The sequence below is a fragment of the Pristiophorus japonicus genome, chromosome 1 (genome assembly GCF_044704955.1).
Source record: "Pristiophorus japonicus isolate sPriJap1 chromosome 1, sPriJap1.hap1, whole genome shotgun sequence".
Lineage (NCBI taxonomy): Eukaryota > Metazoa > Chordata > Chondrichthyes > Pristiophoridae > Pristiophorus > Pristiophorus japonicus.
The window spans coordinates 398,268,701-398,296,559 of NC_091977.1; the positions used below are offsets into that span (position 1 = coordinate 398,268,701).

General features: G+C 44.4%; 1 protein-coding gene across 1 annotated transcript in view; it reads right to left on the reverse strand.

Moving 5' to 3' along the window:
* Nucleotides 1-1,633: 1,633 nt before the first annotated feature.
* Nucleotides 1,634-27,859, reverse strand: part of mcmdc2 (minichromosome maintenance domain containing 2) — a 163,955-nt gene continuing 137,729 nt past the window's right edge. The window contains exons 12-14 of the mRNA XM_070884760.1: nt 11,173-11,315; nt 1,965-2,074; nt 1,634-1,800 (exon numbers count right to left, since the gene is read on the reverse strand). Of these exons, the coding sequence (XP_070740861.1) occupies nt 1,634-1,800; nt 1,965-2,074; nt 11,173-11,315 (420 nt within the window). The remainder of the gene's footprint in view (nt 1,801-1,964; nt 2,075-11,172; nt 11,316-27,859) is intronic.

Consider the following 27,859-nt stretch of genomic DNA (forward strand, 5'->3'; position numbering starts at 1 on the left):
AACTGGATAACTTTGTAAGGTGACTTGTCATATTAATGGTTGCAGTTCATCAGACAAAATAATTTTTTCCCATAAGATCTATTATTCCTTACTAGAGCATGTATGGCCCGGGACTAAGGAAACTGCGGAGAAAATAGCCATTGCATCAAAAAAAAAGAAATACAAATAGTAAAAATAATACTCCTGTACTATCTTTTGAATATTAAAAATTGTTCAACTATTCAGGAGAAAAGGCATTCATAAACACATTCAAGTTTCTGCATTTTGTTCACATTTTTCCATGAAAAAGATTTAGATAGGAATTATTTTAAAATGCATTCCTAAGTTAAACCACATTTTGAAGGGATTTATTTCACAGGGCAGCAAATTTGCAAATGTGTATTTGGTTCAGATGCCATGTTTGAAACCTAACATCCTTGAGACAGTGAAAGATAATTTGACATTCCAGCGACACCAGTTAGTCTGGTGTTTGGAAACAAAACTGCATGGGCAGTCAGGCAGCAAAAATCAGGAAGCGGCAGGGAGAAGATGTTCTACTCCAGGACTGTAGGAAAGTTGCAGAGCGATTATTGTGTTTAAGTGAATTAAAATAACCCACCAGAGTAGGATAGCATTGTGTGTTCTTTATTTTATATCATTACGCGAAGCCAAGTTGTGGCGATTGAACCCAGTGACTCTGATCATACATATTATACTGTATGTTTCACCCTACTGTGGAATAAAGCAGTTTATGAATCAAATCAAACTTTGTCTAATCTATTGATAATTTGGTCTGCAGTTGGTGAGATTGAAGAGACACACATAGTGAAAGACATAGAGATCCAGTCCATATCACAAGGGAGTTTCATTGTTCCCCTCCCATGTCTTGCTATGTACTAGTAGAAACAGGGCAGTGTAAGTCAATTGCCACAAATATAAAGTGCTCAGACCACTTACAGAAGTGATTGATGCCACTGAACTCGAGGAGATATCTATTGTAGAACCCAATTCGCACCTACAGAAAGTTGCAGAAATCTTAATATTTTGATTACAGGATGCCTATAAATAGTTAGGGAATATGTTATGTGTTTATTGAATAAAAAGCTATTCCTTGACAGTATATAATAATGGCTTACACACAGTTTAAGAAAGTTAAAATGGGGAGGAGAGTGCAAGTACCACACTTGTTTGTAGTGATTGAAGACCAACACCCACTCAGATATTCTCTGTGAATGTCCCTTTATAATTTTCTGCTTCTAATGTAATCTTACATATGGTAAAAATAATCAAAATATGGATGCTAAGCAAAGGATCATTACATTTAATATCAAACATTAGATCAGCTATTAGTATTGTTTTTGTTCATTAACTCAGTGAGATGTTGTCTCCTCCAAAAGTGGCTGAACAATAAATATATTAAATATTAGCACTGTACATTTTATGTAATGTTAAATTATGTAATATCTTTCAATAAATCATTATTACTTTGACTAATGATATTACTTGTTGCTGGGTTATTTTGTGTATTATATTTGGTATTATATTTTGGTATTTATTCAATTTTAACATTCATAAAAACAGTTACTACAAAGTAATAATAAAATGACACAATTGGTAAATTCTCAATACAATGCAGATAAATCTTTGCTTCAAGTTATTCTTCAGTAAAGTGCACAGACATCCCAGGGGCATATGTAGAGCAGAACTGTAACAGCTGTTGATGGAACTGTGTCAAATATATATCTCTTTGATTTAGGCTGTGCTCATCACACAGATCAAATGGAAACAGTGCATTGGGAGCCACACATAGCACTGAGGCACCTACAGAAATTAATATAAATTAATTCAATTTATGATTATGAAGTACATCCTTTTATAAGTTTACAGTACACGTAGGTCCTTTCTAAATCTTTAAAACATGTTCTTCTTTTCCAATTACAACCAAGAATTGATATTCTTATCTAAAGGCACTCAGCCATTATTACCATGCCTTGCAGTGATGGAAATTTCATATAGCAAAATTGCAATGACAGCATCCTGTTCCAGTACTTTGTTTCTCAGGCTGAGTTTGGCATGTGTTTCAGACAATGACATTCTGTTAATTAGGAAAAGATTCAGAAGTTTAAAACATCAATTATTTAACTGTTGCTCCAATGAAAACGGATAAGCTGCAAAACTCCACACACTAACACATAATTCTATAGCGATAAGAAATAATGCCTCTCCCTGTGCAAACTTCATATATAATACATAATTCGTTCTTTTAAAAATAGACAATGACAACTAGCAGTGAATACAGTTATCTAATTAAACGATTAATGAGAGTGATGAACTGTAAGAGGAAACATTAAATATTTAATTTAATATTAAATTACAACTTTGAAGTTATTACTTTGTACTTGTTATGGTGCATAATAAATACAATTTAAATTTTATCTGGATTTTTAAAATCAAGTTTTGTCCCAATTGCTTGTTGTCAAGTGTTCGTGTGTGCAAACAAAGATTTCGTTTCAGATTTTTGGGTGAAATCTTTTGTGCTCATCAATGTATAGAATGTGGGAAATAGACTACATCTTGTCAGCATCAGGCACTTCCAGATCAGGTCCAGTACCAGATAGATGCTGAGTAAATCTATAACAAGAACAACTTGTATTTACATAGTGCCTTTAACATAGTAAAATATCCCAAGGCGCTTCACTGGAGTGTTATAAAACAAAATTTGACACCGAGTCACATAAAGAAATATTAGGGCAGATGACCAAAAGTTTGGTCAAAGAGGTAGGTTTTAAGGAGCATCTTAAAAAAGGACAGAGAGGTGTAGAGGTTTTAGGGAGGGGTCTTGGCAACTGAATGCATGGCCACAAATTGTGGAGCGATTAAAATCAGGGATGCTCAAGAGGCCAAAATTAGAGGAGCGCAGATATCTCGGAAGGTTGTAGGGCTAGAGGAGATTACAGAGGGGCGAGGCCATGGAGGGATTTGAAAACAAGGATGAGAATTTTAAAATCGAGGCGTTGCTTAGCCAGGAAATAATCTAGGTCAGCGAGCATAGGGATGATGGGTGAATGGGACTTGGTGCGATTTAGGACATGGTCAACAGAGGTTTGGATGCCCTCAAGTTTACAGAGGGTAGAACGTGGGAGGCCCGACAGGAGTGTATCGGAATAGTGAAGTCTAGAGGTAACAAACCTTTACTCTACTGCAACACAATTTATTCTATGATCCCAAACTCAGAAATGCAGCAAATTCCTCACTATCTTTGTGGCCTTGCTGGCAGCATAAAACATTGCGAGTTTAGAATATGTACACGTTTTATGACATTAGCATTTTCACAGATTCACAGTGTACTTAGATGTTTTGAAGCCCCAGGAGGCTAGGATCTGCAATGTTGCTTTTCACTATTAGTATCTCTTGCAGTAGTTTGACCTGAAGTCCTAAGGACAATGGTGATTGGTTGACTGTCAGAAATGAAAGATTAGCAGTCTCTCTCACTGAATGGGCTATAGGCTATTTCATATAATAGTAGGTAGATTGGAATATAGGACTGACAACAGTACATTTTCAATCAAAGTGATTATCTGCACGAACATCTGCACGCGGTTGGACCCGCCCCTTTTTGCCCATGCGCACCCCATTCCCTTCTGCGCATGCGCACTGGCACTGAGATCCGGCCAGACATGCGCAGTACCCCACCGTGCAATGCAGAGTGGCCCACGCTTTGTTCAGCTCCTTGGATTAAGGCACCTGAGAAGCTTGGATCGAAAGGGGAGAGACGGTGGATTGGAGAGAGAGGGAGAGGGAGAAAGAAAGAGGGGGAAATCGGAGGCAGGGGGAGGGTGAGAGGGGGAGTGGAGAGAGAGAAAGGGGGAGATCGGCGGGAGGGAGAGAGATGTGGGGTTGAGAGAGGAGGAGATCGGAGGGAGAGAAAGGGGGAAAGGGGGCGATCGGTGGGAGGCAGAGGGAAGAGGAGATCGGAGAGAGGAGGAGATCGGAGGGGGAGATCGGAGGGAGGGAGAGAAAGGGGAGAGCGGAGGGAGGGAGGGAGAGGGTGAGATCGTAGGGAGGGAGAGAGCGGAAGATCGGAGGAAAAGAGAGGGGGAGATCAGAGGAAGAGAGAGGGGGAGATCGGAGGGGAGAGTGGAGATCGGGGGAATCAGAGGTGGAGAGAGGAGGTCAGAGGGGATGGGTGGTAAAGAGTACAGAGAGCACTGTGGGGATGGCGGAAGAACGTGACCCAGGTCTCATGTTCTCTCAGGGTGTTGAGAGAACATAATCCAGATGGTAAGACTGGATGAAATTCGCAAATTACGACACTGTCACTATTCATTTCATACCCAATAAATCTGTTAAAAATATGTGACCCACACAAAATGCCCCAAGTATGGCAGGGGGGGTGGGTTGGCTGGGGGGGAGGGAAGGTCAGGAACTTGTTGGGGGGAGAAGGTCATGAATCTGTGAGGGAGGAAGTTGGGCAGGGGCGAAGGTCAGGAACCCAGGGGGGATGGTGGGGCAAGAAGATCAGGAACTTGGGCAGAGGCAGAAGGTGGGGGCAGGAACTTCTTTGGGGGTTGGGAGAAGGTCTTAACCCGTGAGAGTGAGCCCTGTCTGATCCAAGTGAGCTCTGATCTGTCTGGAGTCGGCAGTCAGAATGATTTGAATTACACTTTACAAAGAGAAAATGCTGGGTGTGTCTTAGAAGTGTCTACGGGGAGCGGGGGGGTAAGAGGAGCTGAGTCCACGGCCAGATCAGCCAAGATCTTGTTGAATGGCAGAGCAGGCTCGAGGGGCTAGATGGCCTATTCCTGTTCCTAATTCTTATGTTCATATGTAGAACATAAGAGCATAAGAAATAGGAGGTGTAGGCCATTTGGCCCCTCGAGCCTGCTCTGCTATTCAATAAGATCTTGGCTGATTTAATCTTGGCCTCAACTCCACTTCCCTGCCCGGTCCCTATAATCCTTGACTCCCTTATCGTTCAAAAAACTGTCTTACTCCACCTTAAATATATTCAGTGACCCAGCCTCCAAAGCTCTCTGGGGCAGATAATTCCAAAGATTCATGACCCTCTGAGAGAAGAAATTTCTCCTCATTTCTGTTTTAAATGGGTGACCTTTATTCTGAAACCATGCCCCCTAGTTCTAGATTCCTCCACAAGAGGAACCATTCTCTCTGCATCTACCCTGTCATAGAAACATAGAAAATAGGTGCAGGAGTATACCATTCGGCCCTTCGAGCTTGCACCACCATTCAATCAGATCATGGCTGATCATTCACCTCAGTACCCCTTTCCTGATTTCTCTCCATACCCCTTGATCCCTTTAGCCGTAAGGGCCATATCTAACTCCCTCTTGAATATATCCAATGTACTGGCATCAACAACTCTCTGCGGCAGGGAATTCAACAGGTTAACAACTCTCTGAGTGAAGAAGTTTCTCCTCATTTCAGTCCTAAATGGCTTACCCCCTATCCTTAGACTGTGTCCCCTGGTTCTGGACGTCCCCAACATTGGGAACATTCTTCCTGCATCTAACCTGTCTAGTCCCGTCAGAATTTTATATGTTTCTATGAGATCCCCTCTCATCCTTCTAAACTCCAGTAAATACAGGCCCAGTTGATCCAGTCTCTCCTCATATGACAGTCCAGCCATCCCGGGAATCAGTCTGGTGAACCTTCGCTGCACGCCCTCAATAGCAAGAATGTCCTTCCTCAGATTAGGAGACCAAAACTGAACACAATATTCCAGGTGAGGTCTTACCAAGACCTTGTACAACTGCAATAAGACCTCCCTACTCCTATAATCAAATCCCCTAGCTATGAAGGCCAACATACCATTTGCCTTCTTCACCGCCTGCTGTACCTGCATGGCAATTTTCAATGACTGATGTCCCATGACACCCAGGTCTCGTTGCACCTCCTCTTTTCCTAATCTGCCGCCATTCAGATAATATTCTGCCTTTGTGTTTTTGCCCCTAAAGTAGATAACTTCACATTTATCCACATTATATTGCATCTGCCATGCATTTGCCCACTCACCTAACCTGTCCAAGTCACCCTGCAGCCTCTTAGCATCCTCCTCACAGCTCACACCGCCACCCAGTTTAGTGTCATCTGCAAACTTGGAGATATTACACTCAATTCCTTCATCTAAATCATTAATGTATATTGTGAATAGCTGTGGTCCCAGCACTGAGCCCTGCGGCACCCAACTAGTCACTGCCTGCCATTCTGAAAAGGACCTGTTTATCCCGACTCTCTGCTTCCTGTCTGCCAACCGGTTCTCTATCCACCGCAGTACATTACCCCCAATACATTGTCAAGCCCCCTCAGAATCTTATACGATTCAATAAAATCACCTCTCATTCTTCTAAACTTCAAAGAGTATAGACCCAACCTGCTCAACCTTTCTTCATAAGGCAACCCCTTCATCTCAGGAATAAACCTCGTGAACCTTCTCTGAATTGCCTCCAATGCAAGTGTTTTCCTCCTTAAATAAGGAGACCAAAACTTCACACAGTAGTCGAGGTGTGGTCTCACCAATACCCTGTACAGTTGTAGCAGGACTTCCCTACTTTTATACTCTATCCCCCTTGCAATAAAGTCTAACATTCCATTTGCCTTCCTAATTACTTGCTGTACCTGCATGCTAATGTTTTGTGTATCATGTACAAGAACCCCCAGATCCCTCTGTACCGTAGCATTTTGTAATCTCTCCCCATTTAAATAATAATTTGCTTTTTTATTTTTCCTACCAAAGCACTTCACTGGAGTGTTATAAAACAAAATTTGACACTGAGTCACATAAAGAGATATTAGGGCAGATGACCAAAAGCTTGGTCAAAGAGGTAGGTTTTAAGGAGCATCTTAAAGAAGGACAAAGAGGTGGAGAGGTTTTAGGGAGGGGCCTTGGCAACTGAATGCATGGCTGAATGAATGGATAACCTCACATTTCCCCACATTATACTCCATCTACCAAATTTTTGCCCACTCACTTAGCCCTATCTATATCCCTTTGCAGATTCTTTGTGTTCTCCTCACAACTTGCTTTCCCACCTATCTTTGTATCATCAGAAAATTTGGCTACTTTACTATCAGTCCCTTCATCCAAGTTATTAATATAGATTGTAAATAGTTGAGGCCCCAGCACTGATCCCTGTGGCAACCCACGAGTTAGTTTGCCAACCTGAAAATGACCCATTTATCCTGACTCTCTGTTTTCTGTTAGTTAGCCAAACCTCTATCCATGCTAATATATTATCTCCAACCCCGTGAGCTCTTATCTTGTGCAATAACCTTTTATGTAAGGGGAATAGATAGGCGTTTCTGCGGCCGCAACCGAGACTCCAGGATGGTATGTTGCCTCCCTGGTGCAAGGGTCAAGGATGTCTCGGAGCGGGTGCAGGACATTCTAAAAAGGGAGGGAGAACAGCCAGTTGTCGTGGTGCACGTTGGTACCAACGACATAGGTAAAAAAAGGGATGAGGTCCTACGAAATGAATTTAAGGAGCTAGGAGCTAAATTAAAAAGTAGGACCTCAAAAGTAGTAATTTCGGGATTGCTACCAGTGCCACGTGCTAGTCAGAGTAGGAATCGCAGGATAGCTCAGATGTATACGTGGCTTGAGCACTGGTGCAGCAGGGAGGGATTCAAATTCCTGGCGCATTGGAACCGGTTCTGGGGGAGGTGGGACCAGTACAATCCGGACGGTCTGCACCTGGGCAGAATCGGAACCAATGTCCTAGGGGGAGTGTTTGCTAGTGCTGTTGGGGAGGAGTTAAACTAATATGGCAGGGGGATGGGAATCAATGCAGGGAGATAGAGGGAAACAAAAAGGAGTCAAAATCAAAAGACAGAAAGGAGATGAGGAAAAGTGGAGGGCAGAGAAACCCAAGGCAAAGAACAAAAAGGGCCATTGTACAGCAAAATTCTAAAAGGACAGAGGGTGTTAAAAAAACAAGCCTGAAGGCTTTGTGTCTTAATGCAAGGAGTATCCGCAATAAGGTGGATGAATTAACTGTGCAAATAGATGTTAACAAATATGATGTGATTGGGATTACGGAGACGTGGCTCCAGGATGATCAGGGTTGGGAACTCAACATCCAGGGGTATTCAACATTCAGGAAGGATAGAATAAAAGGAAAAGGAGGTGGGGTAGCATTGCTGGTTAAGGAGGAGATTAAGGCAATAGTTAGAAAGGACATTAGCTTGGATGACGTGGAATATATATGGGTAGAGCTGCAGAACACCAAAGGGCAAAAAACATTAGTGGGAGTTGTGTACAGACCTCCAAACAGTAGTAGTGATGTTGGGGAGGGCATCAAACATGAAATTAGGGGTGCATGCAATAAAGGTGCAGCAGTTATAATGGGTGACTTTAATATGCACATAGATTGGGCTAACCAAACTGGAAGCAATACGGTGGAGGAGGATTTCCTGGAGTGCATAAGGGATGGTTTTTTAGACCAATATGTCGAGGAACCAACTAGGGGGGAGGCCATCTTAGACTGGGTGTTATGTAATGAGAGAGGATTAATTAGCAATCTCGTTGTGCGAGGCCCCTTGGGGAAGAGTGACCATAATATGGTGGAATTCTGCATTGGGATGGAGAATGAAACAGTTAATTCAGAGACCATGGTCCAGAACTTAAAGAAGGCTAACTTTGAAGGTATGAGGCGTGAATTGGCTGGGATGGATTGGCGAATGATACTTAAGGGGTTGACTGTGGATGGGCAATGGCAGACATTTAGAAACCGCATGGATGGACTACAACAATTGTACATTCCTGTCTGGCATAAAAATAAAAAAGGGAAGGTGGCTCAACCGTGGCTATCAAGGGAAATCAGGGATAGTATTAAAGCCAAGGAAGTGGCATACAAATTGGCCAGAAATAGCAGCGAACCTGGGGACTGGGAGAAATTTAGAACTCAGCAGAGGAGGACAAAGGGTTTGATTAGGGCAGGGAAAATGGAGTATGAGAAGAAGCTTGCAGGGAACATTAAGACGGATTGCAAAAGTTTCTATAGATATGTAAAGAGAAAAAGGTTAGTCAAGACAAACGTAGGTCCCCTGCAGTCAGAATCAGGGGAAGTCATAACGGGGAACAAAGAAATGGCGGACCAATTGAACAAGTACTTTGGTTCGGTATTCACGAAGGAGGACACGAACAACCTTCCGGTTATAAAAGGGGTCGGGGGGTCTAGTAAGGAGGAGGAACTGAGGAAAATCCTTATTAGCCGGGAAATTGTGTTGGGGAAATTGATGGGATTGAAGGCCGATAAATCCCCAGGGCCTGATGGACTGCATCCCAGAGTACTTAAGGAGGTGGCCTTGGAAATAGTGGATGCGTTGACAGTCATTTTCCAACATTCCATAGACTCTGGATCAGTTCCTATAGAGTGGAGGGTAGCCAATGTAACCCCACTTTTTAAAAAAGGAGGGAGAGAGAAAACAGGGAATTATAGACCAGTTAGCCTGACATCGGTAGTGGGTAAAATGATGGAATCAATTATTAAGGATGTCATAGCAGTGCATTTGGAAAGAGGTGACATGATAGGTCCAATCAGCATGGATTTGCGAAAGGGAAATCATGCTTGACAAATCTTCTGGAATTTTTTGAGGATGTTTCCAGTAGAGTGGACAAGGGAGAACCAGTTGATGTGATATATTTGGACTTTCAGAAGGCGTTCGACAAGGTCCCACACAAGAGATTGATGTGCAAAGTTAGAGCACATGGGATTGGGGGTAGTGTACTGACATGGATTGAGAACTGGTTGTCAGACAGGAAGCAAAGAGTAGGAGTAAATGGGTACTTTTCAGAATGGCAGGCAGTGACTAGTGGGGTACCGCAAGGTTCTGTGCTGGGGCCCCAGCTATTTACACTGTACATTAATGATTTAGATGAGGGGATTAAATGTAGTATCTCCAAATTTGCGGATGACACTAAGTTGGGTGGCAGTGTGAGCTGCGAGGAGGATGCTGTGAGGCTGCAGAGCGACTTGGATAGGTTAGGTGAGTGGGCAAATGCATGGCAGATGAAGTATAATGTGGATAAATGTGAGGTTATCCACTTTGGTGGTAAAAACAGAGAGACAGACTATTATCTGAATGGTGACAGATTAGGAAAAGGGGAGGTGCAAAGAGACCTGGGTGTCATGGTACATCAGTCATTGAAGGTTGGCATGCAGGTGCAGCAGGCGGTTAAGAAAGCAAATGGCATGTTGGCCTTCATAGCAAGGGGATTTGAGTACAGGGGCAGGGGGGTGTTGCTACAGTTGTACAGGGCATTGGTGAGGCCACACCTGGAGTATTGTGTACAGTTTTGGTCTCCTAACCTGAGGAAGGACATTCTTGCTATTGAGGGAGTGCAGCGAAGGTTCACCAGACTGATTCCCGGGATGGCGGGACTGACCTATCAAGAAAGACTGGATCAACTGGGCTTGTATTCACTGGAGTTCAGAAGAATGAGAGGGGACCTCATAGAAACATTTAAAATTCTGACGGGGTTAGACAGGTTAGATGCAGGAAGAATGTTCCCAATGTTGGGGAAGTCCAGAACCAGAGGTCACAGTCTAAGGATAAGGGGTAAGCCATTTAGGACCGAGATGCGGAGGAACTTCTTCACCCAGAGAGTGGTGAACCTGTGGAATTCTCTATCACAGAAAGTTGTTGAGGCCAATTCACTAAATATAAATATATTCAAAAAGGAGTTAGATGAGGTCCTTACTACTAGGAGGATCAAGGGGTATGGCGAGAAAGCAGGAATGGGGTACTGAAGTTGAATGTTCAGCCATGAACTCATTGAATGGCGGTGCATGCTAGAAGGGCCGAATGGCCTACTCCTGCACCTATTTTCTATGTTTCTATGTTTCTATGTGGCACTTATCGAATGCCTTTTGGAAATCTAAATACAAAACATCTACGACTATTTTCCAAGGGGGCCAATCAGCAATCAAGACTTGTCATCAAGTGGGCCCAATCAGAACTTTAAGTGTTGCAAATTAATGCGTCCATTTTCAATTGTGTTTTTAAAAGTCAGAGGTCTTTCAAATCAAAACAAAATGTATATGTATCCATCTTGGCTGAGGTATTCTATAAATCTGTTTTAACTATCAATTAATGCTACATTGTTCTCCCTGCATAAATAAGGCACTGCAGATTATTTTACCAGTTAATGATCTTTAATAAAAAATTACTTACAAAGTCTTCAGTGCAGTTGGGGAAATTTTAGATCCATGGACAAGATTAGTTCGAACTCTCCGACTCGCTGTGTAATATCCCTGTATAAGCCTCTCAGCTTCGGAAGTAAGTTCAACCTGTTGGTTTCTGGCAAATGCTAGCAGCTGATCAAAATATATTTTAAGTCAGGAGACACATACATTCACAGGCTGATCAGAAATACCCCAGTGAGGAATGTATTTGACTTGATTCCTAAATACACATTTAGTAAATTAACTTTTAAGTTATTAGTAAAACTACTAAATTAATGAATGCATATTAACTAAAGAGGTTATGATGTACAAATCAATTTCTGTTTTGCCACCCTTTCCTGGAGGTAAATAACATTTGACTTTAGGCCTTCAAATAAAATGACTAAATTCTTCACCTTCAGAAAAGTCAAATGGATACACATGCAACTCGTATAGGAATTAGTCATTGAAAATTTACTTTACAGGGGATAAAGCATCCATAAACTGATCATCCACATGTCATTTGAGGAGGACTCCTAAATTGTGTGGATCTGATATCTTTTAATAGTGTGCCAGTGCAGCCTTCAGTCGCCTGAGGAAGAGAGTGTTTGAAGACCAGGACCTCAAACCCGGCAGCAAGCTCATGGTCTACAGAGCCCTCCTATATGCTTCAGAGACATGGACTATGTACAGCAGGCATCTCAAAGCACTGGAGATGTACCACCAATGCTGCCTCCGCAAGGTCCTGAAAATCCATTGCTAAGATAGGCGCACCAACGTTAGTGCTCTCGCTCAGGTCAACATCCCCAGCATCGAAGCATTGACCATGTTTGATCAGCTTCGATGGCTGGGCCACATCGTCTGTATGCTCGATACTAGTGTATAATCCCAAAACAAGCACTCTACTCATAGCTCCGACATGGCAAGAGAGTCCCAGGTGGACAGAGGAAATGCTTCAAGGACACCCTCAAAACTTTCTTGAAAAAGTGCAACATTCCCACCAACACCTGGGAATCCCTGGCCCAAGACCACTCAAAGTGGAGGAGAAGCATTTGAGAAGGAGCTGAACACCTCGAGTCTCTTCGCCGGGAGCACGCAAAAGCCAAGCGCAAACAGTGGAAGAAGCGCACGACAACCCCAAGCACGCCACCCACCCGTCCCTTCAACCGCCGTTTGCCCCACCTGTAACAGAGACTGTAGGTCCTGCATTGGACTCATCAGTCACCTAAGAACTCATATTAGTGTGGAAGCAAGTCATCCTCGACTCTGAGGGACTGCCTCAGAGAGACAGGATCTGATATGCTCCTGTCATGAACAAATCTGCTTAAAAATTAAGCCCAATTGAAACCAACCTTTGCATTATTATTTGGATTTCCAGGTTGTTAAAATGTTTTTCCTTTTGGCATTTGTTTACAGCTTTGAGGATATAATGAGCATGGTGGATAGAGGTGTACCGATGGATGTGGTGTATTTAGATTTCCAAACGGCATTCGATAAGGTGCCACACAAAAGGTTACTGCAGAAGATAAAGGTACGCGGAGTCAGAGGAAATGTATCAGCATGGATAGAGAATTGGCTGGCTAACAGAAAGCAGAGAGTCGGGATAAATGGGTCCTTTTCAGGTTGGCAATCGGTGGTTAGTGGTGTGCCAAAGGGATCGGTGCTGGGACCACAACTGTTTACAATATACATAGATGACCTGGAAGAGGGGACAGAGTGTAGTGTAACAAAAATTGCAGATGACACAAAGATTAGTGGGAAAGCGGGTTGTATAGAGGTCACAGAGAGGCTGCAAAGAGATTTAGATAGGTTAAGCGAATGGGCTAAGGTTTAGCAGATGGAATACAATGTTGGAAAATGTGAGGTCATCCACCTTGGAAAAAAAACAGTAAAAGGGAATATTATTTGAATGGGGAGAAATTACCACATGCTGCGGTGCAGAGGGACCTGGGGGTCTTTGTGTATGAATCCCAAAAAGTTAGTTTGCAGGTGCAGCAGGTAATCAGGAAGGCGAATGGAATGTTGGCCTTCATTATTGAGAGGGATGGAGTACAAATGCAGGGAGGTCCTGCTGCAACTGTACAGGGTATTGGTGAGGCCGCACCTGGAGTACTGCATGCAGTTTTGGTCACCTTACTTAAGGAAGGATATACTAGTCTTGGAGGGAGTACAGAGATGATTCACTAGGCTGATTCCGGAGATGAGGGGGTTACCTTATGATGATAGATTGAGTAGACTGGGTCTTTACTCGTTGGAGTTCAGAAGGATGAGAGGTGATCTTATAGAAACATTTAAAATAATGAAAGGGATAGACAAGATAGAGGCAGAGAGCTTGTTTCCACTGGTCGGGGAGACTAGAACTAGGGGGCACAGCCTCAAAATACAGGGGAGCCAGTTTAAAACCAAGTTGAGAAGGAATTTCTTCTCCCAGAGGGTTGTGAATCTGTGGAATTCTCTGCCCAAGGAAGCAGTTGAGGCTAGCTCATTGGATGTATTCAAATCACAGATAGATAGATTTTTAACCAATAAGGGAATTAAGGGTTATGGGGAGCGGGCGGGTAAGTGGAGCTGAGTCCATGGCCAGATCAGCCATGATCTTGTTGAGTGGCGGAGCAGGCTTGAGGGGCTAGATGGCCTACTCCTGTTCCTAATTCTTATGTTCTTATTTGCCCTTACATTTACAAAGATCTTAATACTCAGCCCCATTAATCTATCTAAATTGTTCTGACAAATTCAAAGTTGACTGAGTGCATCTGATCTTATATTTAATTATCAACAGTTGTCTTTTAGTTTACAACAGCTGCTCAAATTTTTTAACCTTTTGTGTCTTCAGCAGATAATTCTTGCAACATTAATAAAGTATTAAACTGTCGCCGCATAGCCATTAACAACTTCTTTACATGAGATATGAGACAATGGGCATACAAATGATCAACCAAAGTGTTTTGCACTGGACCCTCAAAAGAACCAATGGTCCTAATCAGCCTTCCAAGTCAGTGAATGCTTATTATGTTATGGCACTGCCCATGGTTTTTAGAAATTCAAACTTGTAATAATATATATAGCTCTGCCTAGTGGACTATTGTGGCATTGCAGCCATTGCTGTTTACAAGAATAAACAGGTCAGGTCAACTGACTGGCTTCCTGAAGTTATCAGCCATCTTAGAGCCTGTATGTTTGTGAAGTTGTACCGAAAACATAACATTGGCGATGAAGGATAGGATAATCGGATAACCTAGCTGAAATTTTTGTTGGTGAATCATTCAGCCATCTGACAGAGAGACTTTGAGAGCTTCTCTGTTTTGATTAACAGCTAAAAATCCAAGGTAAATTACAAGCACGCTTGGCTGAACTGTCAGAGTGCAGATGGCCGCGCCTATGGAAATGATAGGGCACTTGGAGGAGTTTCAACGTGACCGTGAAAGTTTCGGACTGTATGTGGAGCAGCTAGAACATTTTTTCACCACAAATAATATCATCGAAGTCCCTGATGATGAAAACCATAACTGAATGATGCTGGAAAGAAAACGAGCTATTTTCTTAACTGAAGCAGGGCCTGAGGTGTATGAAATCCTGAAAAACTTGCTTGTGCCTGTCAAGCTAAAGGACACATCACTTCAGCAGATTAGTTAGAACAGCACTACAGTCCTTAGCCCCATGAAATTGCTGAAAGTTATCGTTTCGGAATATGAGATCAGTTAACCGATGAAAGTATCAGTGAGTACATTGTAGCATTAAAAAAGCTATCTATTCACTGTAATTTCGGAAACTTTCAGGACCGAGCATTGTGTGACCGCTTTGTTTATGGGATGAAAAATGATGTGATCAGAAGAAAGTTATTGACAACTCCTAACTTGACTTTTGATTTAGCTTGTCAGATAGCTATGTCAATGGATATGGCCGACCAATATTCCTGAGAATTTTATACCATTTCCAGTCATCAGACAACCAAGGTGAATCGCCTGCAGGTTAAAAGTAAAAGGTAGTTGGGCCCCAAGGTCTCAGCAACTGACAATGGTAACAGAGCATTGAAGTTATGCTATCGGTGCCTGGGACAACACACTGCTCAAATTTGTCCATATGTGAAGTCAAAGTGTTTCTTCTGCATGAAAACTGGGCATCTTGTGGAGGCATGCCGACTGAAGAGTAAACCAACTTTCAAAGCTATAAGTAGAAATCCCTAGCGACTACATAGCACGGAAGAAAAACAACAGGACGAGGAGGTTTTAGAGCTACACATCATCAGGAGCGATTCGAAAAGTATCATCATCCACATAGATGTTGCAAGAACCAAGGTACCCATGGAAATCGACACTGGTGCATCCATGAATGTAGTACTGGAGTCGCTATACCTCAACAACTTGCGTGATTTTCCATTGGAGAAATCTAAGATAGAGATGCAAGGCTATTTGGGAGAGAACATTCCTGCGTTAGGTCGTATCACCGTACCAGTGAAATACAAAGATTAATTTCAGAGCTTGCCTCTCTTAGTAGTGGCTGGAGACAAGCCTGCCTTACTAGGAAGAAATTGGTTGGGATCACTGAAGCTAGACTGGAGTGAGATTTTTCGTGTTGAAACGAGATTTGCATCAAACGATGATGTCATCAAGAAGAATCCGAAGGTGTGCTGTGAAACAGGCAGTCTAATCCAAGGCTTCAAGGCGAGTGTCAGGGTACAGAAGGACGCTAGACCAGTTTACTGCAAGCCATGTCCCGTACCATATGCACTCAAGGAGAAAGTTGAACAAGAACTCAAAAGACTAGAGACTGAGAACATTATCTCTAAGATAGATCTATGTAATTGGGCTACACTCATTGTTGTTGTACCTTAGTCCGATGGTAAGGTTGTGAGGTGATTATAAAGTAACCGTAAAACAAGTTCTAGAGGGTAATCTACCCAATACATTGCTAAATGTAGAAGATTTGTTCACAAAACTGACAGGTGGTCAGATCTTCTCAAAGTTGGATCTTTCGAATGCCTACTTACAACTTGAACTAGATGAGGAGTCCAAGTCATGCTTGAATATAAATACTCATCTAGGCCTAAATCAACTTAATAGGCTACCATTTGGAGTGTCTTCTGCCCCCGCTATATTCCAAGGGGTGATGAACTAGATTTTGCAATGTATGTTATTTAGATGGCATACTAATTTCAGCATCAAACAGGCAAATTCATAACATACTGAATGAAGTCCTCAAATGGCTAGAGCAGCACAGAGTACAAGTGTCTGAGTTATTTCAAAGCTCAGTGGAGTACTTAGGGCACAGAGTACACAAAGATGGTTTACATCCAACCAAGGGAAAGCTGGATGTAATCAGAAATGCACCCAAGAATGTCATTGAACTCTGATCATTTTTGGTTTTTTTGAACTATTATGGGAAGTTCCTACCAAAGTTGGCTACAGTGTTACATCCACTGAATGAACTGTTGAAAAAACAGGTCCATTGGAAGTGGTCAGAAGAAAGCGACGCAGCATTCAAGGAGTGTAAAAGCCAGTTGATAGAGAACACCGTTAGTTCATTATGATGTATCTAAGGAGATCAAGCTCGCATGTGACGCCTCTCCGTATGGAGTTGGGACAGTGATCTCTCATGTACTACATGGTGGGGAGGTGAGACCAATTGCTTTTGCTTCACGCACTCTCAGTGCCAGTCAGTGTAATTATGCACAAATCAAAAGGGAAGCTTTGCCATTAATTTTTGGGGTCAAGAAGTTCCACAAATACTTGTATGGTTGTAAGTTTACCATCATTACGGACCATAAGCCCCTGACATTCTTCTGCATAAAATTAACATATATGACCAGTCATGGTATATTAAATCAATTCTTCTACACTTGGAAGTAAAGACATAAGTTGATAATGATTATAGGGGTGATTTGCAAGAGTTGAAAGTTGGAGGGGCACTTTGGCCACCTCACTGATGTCCCAGGCCTGTCAGATTTGAACTAGGAATTGAGCACTCTAACCAATGGTCCTTAAAGGGACCAAGATGGCTGCTCAAGAAGATGCACAAAAACTATTTGTTCCTCTTGGCCCCACAAAAATAATATAGACTGCTCTTGGCCTATACTTGACACCCAGCCCCCTCACCCAGGATCGGCTCCCCATTCCCCTCACTCCTCCTCCACCAAGCCTGACCTGCTGCCTGGCTCAGCATGGGAGCCAACTGATTTCTTGCCCTCCTACAACTGGTGAGCTGCAGTGAAGTGTCTGTTTGGCGCTGACATTTCACCAGCAAAATTCAAATGAGGCCTGTACCAGAAAATGGTTCAGGCCTCCCAACACCAGGTTCGGGCGGTTTGCGCAGCTGATCCACTGACTTTGTGCACGTTTCTGGCGACAGTCGAAAGGCATCCCCTTTAAGAATTGATTAAAACTACGCTACTTCGCTCACAAAACAGTCATAAAAGAAAATTATTGTCCTGACGAGGGGGAATATAAACATTTCAATTATTTGAGGAATGTGCTTCGAGCCAAATTTAGTATATTAATTTAGAAGTTACTCAGCCAGGTACTCTATAAATGTTATGCTCCACTGACAATTGTACTTTAATGTCATCTTTCTGACCATTTCAGTATTTGCACAGTATGACTGTAGAGGACGTAAAATGAAGAAACAAAATTTTGATACTCGTTTCATATACACTGTTTTGGACGTGCTTATTTGTACTGCAAAAATGGCCACCATGCTCCACCCTTTATCCATGATTGGTCCCCTTGGAGGATAAGCCACACCCTGAAGTTTCACAGGAATGTATACCTGGAACCGTGCATCCCAAGGTCTCACTGACTTTGCAAATTGTAACTCGATTCACTTTGACTTCCTGAAGTGACAGAGGACAGAGCTCCCGAGAAGACAGCAAGGGCCAGCCAAAGTGCCTTACGCCAGTCCAAGTGCCTGCCTCCCCCAGCCAAAGTGCCTTATGCCAGTCCAAGTGCCTGCCTCCCCCAGCCAAAGTGCCTTACCCCAGTCCAAATGCCTGCCTCCCCCAGCCAAAGTGCCTTACCCCAGTCCAAGTGCATGCCTCCCCCAACCAAAGTGCCTTACCCCAGTCCAATTACATCCTTCCCCCAGCCGAAGTCCCGTACCCCAGCGCAAGTGCATGTCTCCCTCAGCCGAAGTGCGTTACCATAGTCCAAGTATATCCCTCCCTCAGCCAAAGTGCCTTACCTCAGTCCACGTGCATGCCTCCCCCAGCCGGTGCCTTACCCCAGTGCAAGTGCGTCCTCCCATTCCCCCCGCCCCCACCATAGATGGGGCATTGTGTACGGATTGTTAACAGGTTTATTGGCTATGAAATGAATAGTGACAGTGTCATGACTTCTAGATATCATCCATTCCAATGATGCCCCTTGTAGGGGGTTGGAAGACCATGACCCATCTTCCCTGCGTTCCTTCTCTCCCCACCACCCCAGTCTCTCTCTTTCTCTCCTGGTCTCTCTCACTCTCCGATAGCGGTAAGACAAATAGGACTATAGTACAAAATAATGTTAAGATGTCTAATAATGTTAAAAAAACAAATTTAAAAGCATTGTATCTGAATGCACGAAGCATCTGTAATAAGGTAGACAAATTAACAGTGCAAATAGACTTAAACAGATACGATTACGGAGACATGACTGCAGGGTGACCAGGGTTGGGAACCGAATATCCAAGGATATTCAATATTTAGCAAGGACAGGCAAAAAGGAAAAGGGGGTGATGTGGCATTGTTAGTAAAGGATGAATCCAGAGCAACAGTGAGAAAGGATTTTGACTCAGAAAATCAAGATGTAGAATAAGTCTGGGTGGAGCTAAGAAGCACCAAGGGGCAGAAAACATTGGTGGGAGTTGTCTATGGGCCTCCAAACAGTAGTGGTAGTGTAGGGGACGGCATCAAACAGGAAATTAGAGAGGCATGTAGCAAGGGTACTACAGTAATCGTAGGTGACTTTAATCTACATATAGACTGGCCAAACCAAATTAGTAATAATACTGTGGCAGATGAATTCCTGGAGTGTGTACGAGATGGTTTTTTAAACCAGTATGTTGAGGAGCCTACTAGGGAATAGGCTATCCTAGATTGGATATTGTGTAATGAGAAGGGGTTAATTAACAGTCTTGTTGTGCGGGGTCCTTCAGGGAAGAGTGACCATAACATGATCGAATTTCTTATTAAGATGGAAAGTGAAGTAGTCCAATCCAAAACTAGGGTTTCCTAAATCTAAACAAAGGGAACTACGAAGGTATGAGGAATGAATTGGCTATGATAGATTGGGAAGATTCATTAAAAGGCATGACGGTAGATAGGCAATGGCTAACATTTAAGGAACGAATGCATGAATTGCAACAGTTATACATTCCTTTCTGGCGTAAAAACACAAAAGGAAAAGTGGCCCAACCATGGCTAACAAAATAAATTAAGGATAATATTAAATCCAAAGAGGATTATACAAAGTTGCCAGAAAAAGTAGCAAGCCTGAGGATTGGGAGCAGTTTAGAATTCAGCAAAAAAGGACCAAGAGATTGATTAAGAGGGGAAAAATAAAGTATGAGAGGAATTAAAGGAAATGATAATTAGTAAGAAAATAGTGCTGGAAAAACTAATGGGACTGAAGGCCGATAAATCCCCAGGGCCTGATGATCTGCATCCCAGAGTACTAAAAGAGGTAGCCATGGAAATAGTAGATGCATTGGTTGTCATCTTCCAAAATTCTATAGATTATGGAACAGTTCCTGCAGATTGGAGGGTGGCAAATATAATCTCACTATTTAAAAAAGGAGGGAGCCTGACATCAGTCGTAGGGAAAATGCTGGAGTCTATTACAAGGGATTTGATAACAGCATACTTAGATAATATCAACAGGATTAAACAAAGTCAACATGGATTTATGAAAGGAACATCATGTTTGACAAATTTTTTGAGGATGTAACTGATAGAAAAGATAAAGGAGAACCAGTGGATGTAGTGTATTTAGATTTTGTTGTGTATGCAATAGCTGTTAGACTGAGTACTGTTTAACTCCAAGAGATATGACCTTGACTCTGCTTTATTAAGACCCAAAGTGACTAATATACAAAATGGCTGGCCTTTTATACTTGGGCTGCACATAGTGCGTGCAGCCCAATGGCCTCCCACAGTGACGCCATATAGTGGCTATTGATCCCAAAAGTACATACATGACAATACCCCCCTCTGGGATATTAACACAGTCTTTTACAAATTGAGACGGTCCGATGTTTTATGCTCCCGGGTTGACCGTCTCAGTTCAACTCCAGCCTTGGGTGAGTGTTCAGAGTCTGTTGTGACTGGTGGCTGGGTGGCTAGCCTGGTGGGAGTGGCAATGGCCATGTCAGGGATTGAAAGTCTATTTTCATTGAACATGTCAGCGATTGAAAGTCCCGATTCACTGATGATCACTGAATCCTCTGATGACTGGGGGTAGGTTGGTTGGTCGTCGATTGTCTCTTCCTCCGACTGTTACGGTTCGTCTGTGTGCCGCAGCTTTGTCTGTTTCCTGCATGTTTGCTCATTTTTGAGCTTGACAATAAATACTCTGTTGCCCTCCTTGGCCATGACAGTACCAGTGATCCACTTGGGACCCTGACCATAATTCAGAACATATACAGGATCATTTACAGAAATATCGCGTGACACAGCAGCGTGATCGTGATACTCTTGCTGACTTTGTATTCTATATTCAACATGATTATTCAAGTCAGGGTGTACAAGAGATAGCTTCATCTTAAGACCTCTCTTCATCATTAGTTCAGCAGGCGAGACCCCGGTAAGTGTGTGTGGTCTTGTCCTGCAACTAAGCAGCATGCATGACAGGCGGGTCTGCAGTGACCCTTGTGTTACTCGCTTCATACTCTGCTTTATGATTTGGACAGCACATTCTGCTTGCCCATTGGATGCAGATTTGAACGGTGCTGACCTTACACGTTTGATACCATTAAGTTTCTTAAATCTTGAAACTTCTGACTGGTGAAGCACTATCCGTTGTCGCTAACAACGATGTCAGGCAGACCATGTGTCGCGAACTTGACACTGAGATTCTCAATGGTAGCTGTGGATGTGCTGGATGACGTGATTATACAACTAAAAACATCTTCCCCAGGAAGGGACCTGTAAAGTCTATGTGGATCCTGGACGATGGTTTGGACGGCCACGACCACAGACTCAGCGGCGATTCCACTGGTGCTTTGCTGAGCTGCATGCAAGTGTTGCACTGATGCACACATGATTCCAGCTCAGAGTCAATTCCCGGCCACCATACATGAGACCTGGCGATGGCTTTCATCATTACAATGCCAGGATGTGTGCTATGTAGCTCACGTACAAATTTCTCTCTCCCTTTCTTGGGCATAACAACACGATTGCCCCACAGTATACAATCCGACTGAATAGGCAGTTCGTCTTTGCGCCGAATGTAAGGTTTGGTCTCCTCGCGCATTTGCTGGGTATAGCAGACCAATCACCTGTGAGGATGCAACTCTTCACCACCGATAAAATCGTGTCCTGGCTGGTCCAGGTCTTAACTTGTTGTGCCGTGACAGGGGTTCCTTCACTCTCAAAAGCATCCATAACTAACAATAGATTCACCGGTTGTTGCGTTTCCACCTCCGGTGTGGGCAACGGCAGATGGCTCAAAGCATTGGCACAATTCTCGGTACCAGGTCTATGGCGAATGACATAATCATAAGCGGATAATGTCAGCGCCCACCTCTGGATGAGGGATGAAGCATTGGTATTGATACCTTTGTTTTCAGAGAACAGTGAAATGAGTGACTTGTGATCTGTCTCCAGTTCAAACCAAAGACCAAATAGGTACTGATGCGACAACTGGGTGTGGGGTGCGTCTCAAGACAGAGCTTTTGAGAAAGGCACTAATCTGCTTTGCTCTAATGAGCTGGTGGTACATTATGACCCATGTAAATGTTTAGTATTGGCCTGTGATGCTTCGTCATATAGAATTGGTTGCGTACTCCAACAAGCTCATGGGTCGGGTCATACCCCATACACAAAGGCTAGTGCTTCTTTCTCTACCATGCTGTCGGCTCTTTCCGCTTTAGACAAACTTTTTGAAGCATACGCGACTGGTTGAAGTTTACCCGACTCATTAGCTTGTTGGAGTACGCAACCAATTCCATATGACGAAGCATCACAGGCCAATACTAAACGTTTACATGGGTCATAATGTACCAGCAGCTCATTAGAGCAAAGCAGATTAGTGCCTTTCTCAAAAGCTCTGTCTTGAGACACACCCCACACTCAGTTGTTGCCTTTTCTTAGCAGCATGTGCAGTGGTTCTAATAAGGTGCTCAATTTAAGTAGGATGTTACCAAAGTAGTTGAGTAGACCCAGGAATGAACACAGCTCCGTCACATTCTGCGGCGTGGGTGCATTCTTGATGGCCTTGGTTTTCGTGTCCGTGGGCCTGATGCCGTCAGCAACAATTTTCTTCCCCAGGAATTCGACCTCTGGTGCCATGAAAATGCACTTCGAGGGTTTCAGTCTGAGTCCCACTTTGTCCAGACAATGTAGAACCTCTTCCAGGTTGTTCAGATGGTCCTCGGAGTCACGACCTGTGATCAGGATGTCATCTTGGAACACGACGGTTCTGGGAACGGACTTCAGTAGTGTTAGTCTCACCATTTATTATGAGTGTGAGTACTGTGTGTAATGAACAAGTGTTACCTTATCTCCTTTATTAAGGTTCCAGGTGCAGGTACCTCGTGGGTGGCCTGCTTATATACTGTGCTCCCAAGGGATGCTGGGATCCTTTGGGACGCCAACAGGTAGACTCTCTGGTGGACAGGTGTGATGCAGGTTACAAGGGGTTAAATACATAACATCACTCCTTTGTGAAGTCAACAGTATACTTATTTACAAGGTGAGACGATCTGGGGCTTTGTGTTCCCTTGTTGATTGTCTCGGTATAAATGCTGGTGTGGGTGGGTTGGTCAGTTCTTCACTGAGCTGTTGGACAGCCAGCCTTGCCGGGCTGCTGGGGATGATGTGCTCGGTTTCGTGGTCAACTGTGATGTCAGTTGCCACTTGTGTGTGTGTTGGGGGGTCAAAGTTGGTGGTGTCCTCTTCAGGTTGTTCGTAGCTGTTGGTGAACAGCAATTTGATTTGGTCCAAGTGTTTTCTGTGCGTTTGTCCATTGGTCAGTTTGACCTGAAATCCCTACTCTCCTCTTTGGCTGTGACCGTGTCAGCGAGCCATTTGGGACCATGCCCATAATTGAGCACAAACTCAGGATCATTGATCTCAATATCGCGTGACAAATTTGTGCGGTCATGATACAGACTTTGTTGATGCCGCTTGTCCTCCACGTGATCATGTAGATTAGGGGGGACAAGAGAGAGCCTTGTTTTAAGCGCCCTTTTCATGAGCAGCTCAGCTGGGGGAATCCTGGTGAGTGAGTGGGGTCTGGTGCGGTAGCTAAGCAGTACTCGGGACAACCGGGTGTACAGGGAGCCTTCCGGCACATGTTTCAAGTTTTGCTTGATGGTCTGAATTGCCCGCTCTGCCTGGCCATTGGATGCGGCTTGAACGGGGCAGATGTGACATATTTGATCCCGTTGCGAGTCATGAATTCTTTGAATTCAGCACTGGTGAAGCACGGCCCATTGTCGCTGATTAGGACATCAGGCAAGCCGTGCATGGCAAACATGGCTCGTAGGCTTTCAATGTTGGCCGTGGATGTGCTTACAGACATTATTGCACTTTCAATCCATTTTGAATAAGCGTCCACGACAACCAAAACATTTTGCCTAGGAATGGGCCCGCATAGTCTACATGGATCCTCAACCATGACCACAAACTTAGCGGTGCCTCTCTGGGTGCATTGCTCAACTGAGAGCAAGTGTTGCACTGGCACACAAATGACTCTAAATGACACACATGGGACCTGGCTATGGCTTTCATCATTACGATGCCTGGGTGTGTGCTGTGCAGTTCGCAAATAAATGTGTCTCTGCCTTTCTTGAGCAAGACTACGCGATTGTCCCACAAAAGACAGTCCACCTGCAGGGACAGCTCATCTTTGCATCTGTGGAACGGCTTAATCGCTTCCTGCATCTCCACTGGGACACTGGACCAGCTCCCATGGATGCATATGTAACTGGTTGCAAAATTCCTGATTCATTAGCCTGTTGTAGCACACACCCGACCCCGTATGACGACGCAGCGCAAGCTAACACCAATCGTTTACATGGTTATGCAGGACAAGCAGTTTGTTAGAATACAATAATTTTCTGGCTTTCTTAAAGGCAACCTCTTGTGAATTCCCCCATACCCAGTCGTCTCCCTTGCGCAGTAGCGCATGTAGAGGTTCTAGCAGGGTGCTTAAACCCAGGTAGGAAATTACCGAAGTAGTTAAGGAGCCCCAGGAAGGACCGCAGCTCCGCCACGTTCTGTGGTCGTGGCGTGTTCTTGATGACCTCCGTCTTGGCATCGGTGGGTCTGATGCCGTCTGCTGCGATTCTCCTTCCGAGGAATTCAACGTCCTGTGCCAGGAAAACACACTTTGAGTGTTTCAACCTGAACCCCACATGATCCAACCGACTAAGAACCTCCTCCAGATCCTTCAAGTGTTCCAAGGTGTCCCGACCTGTAACCAATATGTCATCCTGGAAGACCACTGTACAATGAACCGACTTTAGCAGGCTCTCCATATTCCGCTGGAAGATCGCTGCGGCTGACCGAATCCAGAACGGGGGTTGTAGATAAACAGGCCTTTGTGCGTGTTGATGCAGGTGAGGCGTTTTGAAGACTCCTCGAGCTCCTGCGTCACGTAGGCCGAGGTCAGATCCAGCTTGGTGAACGTCTTCCCTCCAGCCAGGGTCGCAAATAGGTCATCTGCCTTGGGTAGTGGATACTGGTCCTGCAGTGAAAAATGGTTTATCGTTACTTTATAGTCACCGCAAATTCTAACCGTACTGTCCTCCTTGAGTACCGGAACAATCGGACTGGCCCAGTTGTTGAATTTCACCGGTGCGATGATGCCTTCACGTTGCAGCCTGTCCAGTTCGATTTCCACTTTTTCACGCATCAGGTACGGTACCGCCTGAGCCTTGTGGTGGATGGGTCCCGTACCGGGAACCAAATGGATCTGCACTTTCACCCCCGAAAAGTATCCAATGCCTGGCTCGAATAACGAAGGGAACTTGCTTAGAACCCAGGTACATGCAGTGTCGTCTACGGACGAAAGCGCTCGGATGTCGTCCCAGTTCCAACGGATTTTCCCCAGCCAGCTTCTGCCAAAGAACGTGGAGCCATCCCTTGGCACAATCCACAGCGGGAGTTTGTGTACTGCTCCATCATAGGAGACTTTGACTTCAGCACTGCCAATTACAGGGATTAGTTCCTTTGTGTAAGTCCTTAGTTTGGTGTGAATGGGGCTGAGCTTGGGCCTGTGTGCCTTCTTCTCCCACAGCCTGTCAAAGGCCGTTTTACTCATTATGGACTGACTCCCCCCCACGGGTCCAGCTCCATAGACACTGGAATACCGTTTAGTTCAACTTTCAACATTATTGGTGGGCATTTCGTCGTGAACGTGTGTACCCCGTACACCTCTGCCTCCTCAGTACAAGTTTCCAATTCCGTCTGATCCACTGTAGATCGATCTTCCTCTGCAACGTGGTGGTTTTCAGGGTTTGCAGGGTTTGCAGCTTGCCTGCACATACATTGGAGATGTCCCATTGTTCTGCAGCCATTGCACGCGTTGTGCTTAAAGCGGCATTAATGGGGCCATTGATCACCCCCGCAGCGTCAATACGGTGTTAACTGCCTCGCATTAACAGATGATGGCGGACTCTGGGTCAATTCAGGTCGGGCCACAGCAGCCGGAGTGTACGTTCTGTCCTGTACATTTCTGCTCAAAACCAGTACTGGCCGAAACTTCTTTGTTCTGCGAAATCTGCTTGGTGTTGTTGCTGGTGGAAATAAATGCCTGGGCTATCGTTATGGCTTTACTCAGATTCGGAGTTTCTACAGTCAACAGTTTGCGAAGGATTGTCTCATGTCCGATGCCCAGTACAAAAAAGTCTCTGAGCATTTGTTCTAGGAATCCCTCAAACTCACAATGTCCTGCAAGGCGCCTTAGTTCGGCGACTTCTTGGCCCTCCGATCGTTGACACGTGTAGAACCGATATCTCGCCATCAAAATGCTTTCCTTAGGATTTAGGTGCTCCCGGACCAGCGTTCAGAGTTCTTCGTAGGATTTCTCTGTTGGTTTTGCCGGGGCCAGGAGATTCTCCATGAGGCCATAGGTTGTTGCCCCACAGACAGTTAGGAGGAACCGCCTTCGTTTGGTCACGTTATCTCCCCTTCCAGCTCATTGGCCACAAAGTATTGGTCGAGTCTCTCCACGAAGGCCTCCCAATCATCCCTCTCTGAGAACTTCTCCAGGATGCCCACTGCATTTTCGTGCGGTTATTCGTTACCTCATCGCCAATTGTTACACTCATAATAAATAGTCAGACTGAGTACTGTGTGTAATGAGCAAGTGTGACCTTGGCTCCTTTATTCCAGAGTGCAGGTACCTCGTGGGTGGCCTGCTTAGATATTGTGCTCCCAAGGGTTGCTGGGATCCTTTGGGACTCCAATTAGGTAGGCTCACTGGTGGACAGGTGTGATGCAGGTTACAAGGGGTTAAATACATAACAAGTAGACTCTCCATGTTCCTCTGAAATATTGCTGCAGACGAGCGAATTCCAAATGGGCACCTGTGATAAATAAACTGTCCTTTAGGCGTGTTAATGCACGTAAGTCTCTTTGATGTCTCGACCAGCTCCTGTGTCATGTAGGCCGACGTCACGTCCAGTTTGGTGAACGACTTCCCCCCAGCTAGCGTTGCAAACAAGTCATCAGCCTTCGGTAACGGGTACTGATCCTGTTTCGAAACCCTGTTGATCATAGCCTTGTAGTCTCCACAGATTCTGACTGTGCCATCACAGGAACAATGTGGCTGGCCTATTCATTAAATTCAACTGGTGATTTGATCTCTTCACACTGGAGTCTGTCCAGTTCGATTTCGACCTTCTCCCTCATCATATACGGAATTGCCTGAGCTTTATGATGGACGGGTCTTGCATCCGAGTCCACGTGGATCTGCACCTTGGCTCCCATGAAGTTGCAGATGCCTGGTTGGAACAGCGAGGGGAACTTGCTCAGTACTTGGGCACATGTATCTTTCTCCGACGACAATGCCTTGATGTCGTTCTAATCGCATCTGATTTTTTCAAGCCAGTTCCTGCCGAACAGCATTGGGCCATTGCCTGGGACAATCCATTACAGTAACTCGTGAACCGCACTGTCATACAACACTTTAATTGTGGCACTGCCAATCACCATTATGAGTTCTTTGGTGTACGTGTGCGACTTGGCATTAACTGGACTCAGCCTGGGCCTCACAGCCTTAGTATCCCACAGCTTGTCGAATGCCCTCTGGCTCATTATCGCTTGACTTGCCCCCGTGTCCAGTTACATCGATACCGGCAACCCATTAAATTTCATGTTGATCATTTTCGGTTTGCTCTTAGTTATGAACGGGTACAGTCCATACACTTCCTCCTCTGGTATCTCAGATTGCGTATCCGGATCCGCGCTAGTCTGACCATCATCCTCCACGTGGTGTGTCGCAGCACGCTTGCTCATCTGCGGACACTTGCACTGGAGATGCCCCACTCTCAGACAGCCTTTG